The 6,351-nt window shown below is 34.4% G+C and overlaps 1 protein-coding gene across 2 annotated transcripts; it reads right to left on the bottom strand.

Moving 5' to 3' along the window:
* Window positions 1-2,310: 2,310 nt before the first annotated feature.
* On the bottom strand, window positions 2,311-6,345 carry LOC110103818 (receptor-like serine/threonine-protein kinase SD1-8). 2 transcript variants are annotated; one of them, XM_020832671.2, is made up of 7 exons: window positions 5,825-6,345; window positions 4,412-4,516; window positions 4,149-4,324; window positions 3,836-4,046; window positions 3,524-3,761; window positions 2,776-2,908; window positions 2,311-2,680 (listed from the first exon to the last, which is right to left on the bottom strand). In XM_020832671.2, the coding sequence occupies exons 1-7, from the start codon at window positions 6,342-6,344 to the stop codon at window positions 2,372-2,374; spliced, it is 1,692 nt and encodes a 563-aa protein (XP_020688330.2). In that variant the 5' UTR covers window position 6,345; the 3' UTR covers window positions 2,311-2,371. The 2 variants fall into 2 exon arrangements, with proteins under 2 accessions (XP_020688330.2, XP_020688332.2); XM_020832673.2 differs by having other exon boundaries at window positions 4,149-4,321.
* Between the last annotated feature and the right edge of the window lie 6 nt (window positions 6,346-6,351).

The raw sequence follows: 6,351 nt of genomic DNA, 5'->3' as shown, positions 1-6,351 counted from the left end.
TGCGCCGCTGCTGTCGGCCCACCGCGCCGCTGCCGCCTGCCCGCCGCACAGCGTCCCGCTGCGAACTCGCGTCGCTGCCCGCTTGCAGTGGATAACGGGTCGTGTCGGGTTGACCCGAACCCGAAGCGGGTCGGATTCGGGTCCAAGAAATCGTCCCGTTTGCAAAAACGGGTAGGTTTCGGGTTGAACCGAATGGTGCCGGGTTCGACCTGAACCCGACCCGTGGCCCGAAATTGACACTCCTATTCTTTGTAGTGTGAAAAAGTTAGAGGAAATATATAATAACCCATAACTTCTTGTGACTCCCACGAATAGAGAGTGAAAAAATAAAAATGTTGTAAATTTGTTTAATCTAGAGATTATATAAAAATACATATAATTTACACTAATGGAATGCATCTACTACAAAGAGATTAAGAAAAAATATCCACTATATTAACAAACACTTGGTGCATATTTCACACTTTGTGGATAATATAAATGCAAATGTTGAGGGAATTTTACAAATTTTAATATTCCTATAAATGACCTTACTTAAGAGATTTAATTGATATTTATAGTTAAATCATTCATGGAAGGCAATATGATATTAGAACATTATAGCCTCACATAACATTGTAGTTTAATAACATCACTTAAGCTTCGTTTGATACAGTTTTCTTTTTGTTTTCTAAAATAATTTTTTAGTACAATTTTTTTTTTTTATCAAGGTGCCAATTTCACTCTGGAGATTTACAATTGGTATCAGAACAATTGTTGAAAAAATTGATTGAATTATTACTAGAGCTGCAAGAATTGATTTTGAGTTGTGTATATTATGTAGATTAAAGTGAATTATTTTACATATATAATTAAATAACATGTGTTAGAATGAACATGAACTGTATGACTATATGATTTGATGAGTTTTTTAAACTAATATTAATTCGATTCAAGTTTTGATCGTACGAATTTGGTATATCAATTTTGTGCCTGAATTCTAAACAGTGATGTTGGGGACGACATTTTTTTAAGGTGAATAGATTGTAATGGATTGTATTTTAAACTCGTGAAATAAATTTTTTCAGAAGTCATTATAAGCTTAAATCACAAACCGTCTCCGTCAATCTTCACTTCTTCCTCAAGAACCCTAATTATCAAGTTTATCCCATTTTCCATCAGCCACAACGAGAGCGAGAGGCCAACGGGTTCAATTCCGGCGACAAAGGCTTTGCTATTTCATCTTCTTCCTCCAGGCAAGCTTTCAAAGGTTGGTAAGTCTTCATCTTGTTCTTTATTTGAGAGTTAAATGCTCCCTTTCTTATTAAGCTCTCTCTTTCAAAGTAGTATAGTAGTACTCCTAAACACTGAATTATTTGCACAAATCAATATTTCTCCATAGGAGAGGGAGTGAGATGAGGTCAGGGTTTTGAAGGCAAATAGGGGTGTAAGTGAGTCAAGCTGGTTCGGACTTGACTCGATAAATGAATCTTGAGGCGAGTTTGAAGAGCTAACGAGTCAAGCTTGAGATGGCCCTGAATCAATTTGTTTCCCCGCGTGCCAGTTGTTTTAAAAATATTAATATAAATACAATTAAAACATATTAACATTCATAATTTTAAGTGTAAAGTTGTTAAACATATTTAAAAATTATGTTTAACTTTTTTGTATTAAGTGATCCTTTTATTATTTTTCATCTAATTTTTCAATCTTTTTATCATATTATTATTATAATTATTTGAAGCATAATCATTTTCTTGCTTTCATAATAAATGAGTCAGTTTGAACTCGTAAAATAAAATTCAAGCTATCAATTATCAATATATTACACTAATTTTGATCAATGTTTTTATTAAAATATTCTAAAACTAATTTTTTTATGTAAAATGTTAAAGTTTAGCAACTAGGATGGGCTATAGATTAAGCCCATCATATTTGATTTAATGGCTTGCATGAATTAAGATATATGTGTGCATTTAAGATTCATTTGAGATAGCTACGACTCTTTATAAATATGTTGTAAAATTATTGTGGGGATTTTTTTTTTTTTTTTGAAAGCTATAGTTTCCTAGCACAAAAAATTTCTTGAAAGCTGCGAAAAAAAGAAACAACCATGCATATAGAAACTGCAATTACAACCTCAAAAAATAAAGCAGTAAAAAGGCTCTCCCCAACAAAGCCTCAGTGTGATCTACAATCAAAAGAATGTTGGAGCTATTTGCAAAACTAAGGCTTCGTTTGTGACAGCTTTCCTACTGTTTTTTAAAGTAGCTTTCAAAAAACAATAAGAAAGTTATCCCAAACGAAGCATAAGTATGAAACAATTAGAGATTTTAGAAGTTTTTATGATCTTAATCTACAGAATTTACAAAACAAAAAAGGCTATGAAGTGTTAGCGACCTGCAACAATTGAGATTGAAAGGTCATTAAAAGAGGTACCTACATGTTGATTTAATGGCTTTCTAGCATCTAAATCATTGTCAATGGTGAAAAATGCAGGTTGTTTGATACTGTTGAAGTATAAACTTTCATTGGCAAGCATGGTAACAATATCAGACATGAAAGGGCGATCTTCTGGTCTCTCTTGAACACATAAAAGTGCAACGTAGATGCATCTCGCAATCTCATTATCCTGAAATTTATTATCTAATGAAGGATCTACAAGTTCCACCCAGGTTCCTTCTTTCCATAAACCCCAAGCCTGATGAAGTAGCATGAAATTATTTCAGTTTTTTTATAAATATTTTACTAGTTTCTAAGTTAAATGCCAAAAAAAAAGGGGGTTGGATCACTTACATATGCAAGGAGATTACCACAACCATGATTTCTTCTTCCGCTCACAATCTCGAGAAGCAGGACTCCGAAGCTAAATACATCCGATTTGACAGAGAAGAGACCATTCAAAGCGTACTCTGGAGACATATAACCGCTAAAAAATATGGCAAAATGGAGCTAATTAGCATTCAAAACATTAAATTAAAAACCCATTTTGATTGCTTCAAACTAAGGGGCTGTTTGGTAGCACCCAGGATTTGATTTAAGTAGGATTTCGTAAAACCGGATTTCGGAAATCCTGAGAGGCCTAAGTCCTAAAAATTGTTTGGTAACATTCATATTAAATCTTGTGTGAATGTTTGGCTATAGAATGTATTTAATGAGCGGACTCTTCCTCTCTAGCTAATGGATTTCATAAATCAGGCAAAAAGCAAGATTTCAGAAATCCGAGATTTAGCATGAAAAGGCGGGATTTTCTGTCTATGGCTGCTTTCATTTGCCGTGAGATTTGGTTTTGCATTTTAGGCCGTTTAGTTGGATTTCGCTCAAATCCGCCTCAAATATGGCCAAAATCCTGCTACCAAATAGCCCCTAAAAATAGACTTTTAAAAATGAAAAATCTGTTACATTCATGAGAATTTAGATTATAAAAATGTATAAAATGAGTAAAAATTTTTTTTTTTCTAAAATGTATTTTCTGTCTATAAACCAAATGAGCCCAAATCAGAATTCATTTTAAAAATGATGCAGAAGTGGTTCATATACTTACAAGGTGCCGACAATTCTTCGAGTATTTGCTTGGGTATCATTAGAATCGAAAATTCTTGCCATGCCAAAATCTGAGATCTTGGGGTTCATGTCACCATCCAAGAGAATGTTGCTTGCCTTTAAATCTCTATGAATGATTCTTAATCTGGAGTGCTTATGAAGATAAAGAAGACCTTGAGCAATTCCTTCGATTATTTGAAAGCGCCTAGTCCAGTACAGTTTTAATCTTTGTTCAACATCTGCAGAAGATAGGAATAATTTTGATTAGCAATGAACTTATGGTTTTTTCCTTATTCTTTTGGAGAGAACTTACCGAAAAGCAAGAGATCTAAGCTTTTATTAGGCATGAACTCGTATATCAACATCTTCTCTTCGCCATGAATACAACAACCTAATAATCTTACTAAATTCCTATGTTGCAGTTTAGCAATTAATAAAATTTCATTTTTGAACTCCTCTAATCCTTGCCCTGATCTTGCAGAAAGCCGTTTGATAGCCACATCTTGTCCCTCTGGTAATTTTCCCTAAAATAATGTCCATTACAGTAACATTTGCACATCACATATCAATATCACAATGCATTGAAGAGTTTCAGATAACATTGAAAAGGTTTATATAGATGTTACCTTATAAACAGGTCCAAAACCACCTTCTCCGAGCTTGTTAATATCTGAAAAGTTGTTTGTAGCACTCACTACTTGAGCAAATTTGAAGAATGATATTTCTGAATTCCCTTCTTTATTGGCTTCATGCATAATTTCATGACCCCAATTTACAGAGGAAACTGATTGTTCGTCGTCTTCTTGGAATTAAGGAAAGGAAAAAAGTTTAGTTTTTTTTAATATATACAGTATAATGAAAGTAAAATAAGAATATTTCAAAGACTTACTTCTGCGTTTCCATCTCCTTATCACAAATATCAAAAATATTAGAAGCAACAATACAGAACCTGCTGGCATTGTGACAAAAATCCATGCCTTCTTCTTGCTCCTCCCTGTTATTCACAAAAAAAGTGTAGAATGAAGTCAAAAAAATGTGTCAATATTTATGTTCTGAAAAAAAGAAATTGGAAAAGGAGCTTGTAATAAAATAGCTTCTTTTGACAGCTCAAGCAATCTTTGTATTGTGTTACAAACAAGGAGGATGCCACCTGAATTTATCGGCGAGCATCCTCTTTTAGTTTCCTTGGTACTACATCGGAATTTTATTAATATATAGTTAGATTATCTCCACGAGCTAGAAGTTTATAAGATATTGTATTGCATATGAAAACTTTAAAACCTTATTGGCTTAACTCAATGCACGTCATAATTAAAGGTTTGATTTTTTCTCATTCTACCTAAAGATCTTGTAGTAGCTACACATAAATATTTGCTTTAAGAACTCCATTAAGAATGCCGACGGCCAAACATAACATATAGTTGATAGATTAAAAAAAAAAAACATATAGTTAATAGATTTTCCCCTTCACTTCTTTCTACTTCGTGAAAAATCAACATTTAATTGGCTCATTCTTCATCAATTTAACTTGATTTTATAAATCTCTTTACTTCAATCGCTTTGTCTTTGTAATGTAAATGATCAACCAAAAGACATTTGTTCTTCTCATACAATATTGGTTTTGTTTGCGACAGTTTTCTAAAGTAACTTTTTATTATAATTTTTTTTGAACTAAAAATTTTGTATTAAAAAGCTACTTTAAAAAGTAGTGAAAAAGTTATCTCAAACAAAATTGTTATGATTTTTTTTAGGACGTTGAATCTTCTTGGATGAGAGAGCGAGGGGGGAAAGAGGGAGAGAGAGCTAACGTGGAATTTTTTGTATTCCTCTTCCATGAGCTTCCGATCATCATTACAACCTCTTTTATTTATAGAAGAATGAACCTACTACGATAAGGAACAAATAACCTAAAACTGGACCAATACCTAGCAAAAGCCATAATTTCTCCTTCCAATATTTTAATCAAATTTTCTTATTTTATTGTTTCTTCATAGCTTCAATGACATAAAAATTGAAATTTTCATAAATATCACTTGAAGTTCACGTACTTAGAGAGAATACACAATATTCACTTCATATCTTAGATCAACTATTTGAACAATTCAAACATAAATTAGAGAAACAATAATTGACCAATGCCTTATCTTAATGTTAGTCAAAGGAAAATTAGGTCGATCATAAATGCTTCAGTCCGTAAGTGTCAATGCAATGAACCAGAGAGCCGTACCGTATCCAACAATGTCAAGTAATTGAGTACGATACGTGACGATATCATCAATTAATAATCTAATGATATATATACCGTTAGATCCGTTAGCAAGTGACGCGATTCGGATGAAGAGATCCTGCTGCCTGTCGTCCGCAGAGGTTCTGAGATCTTTAATCTCCGTCATCCAAATAATGCATCCAATTCCTCCGCCGCCGTTAAGATAAACGCTCGCATAAGCCTTACAGGAACAATTCATCAAACACTTTGTCTTACACTCATCCAAGCCCAGGCTCATATCCGCCACCGCCTCCGTCGTGTCCGGCAGCGTGGTGCCGCGAACCACCAAGAACTCGTCGGTTTCGTTTGCTCCGCAGCCAAGCGCCGCCACTCTAACACACCCATCAGACCAATTTCCCTTGCTCCAACTCACTGGATTGTTGGGATTAAACCCACCAAGACACTGGCACATCGGCGAGCTACTTGAGTCGCAGATGGCATTGGTTCCGCACGCCGGAAAGAAGTCGCAAGGATCGCTTGGTGCGAACCAAATAAGATTCCACTTCTGAGACGATGCTTTCCATTGGTATATTCTGGCTACCCCTTTCTGATCCATGGTCAGT

Source organism: Dendrobium catenatum, unplaced genomic scaffold (genome assembly GCF_001605985.2).
Source record: "Dendrobium catenatum unplaced genomic scaffold, ASM160598v2 fragScaff_scaffold_651, whole genome shotgun sequence".
Lineage (NCBI taxonomy): Eukaryota > Viridiplantae > Streptophyta > Magnoliopsida > Asparagales > Orchidaceae > Dendrobium > Dendrobium catenatum.
This window is presented reverse-complemented; position numbering and strand designations above follow the sequence as displayed.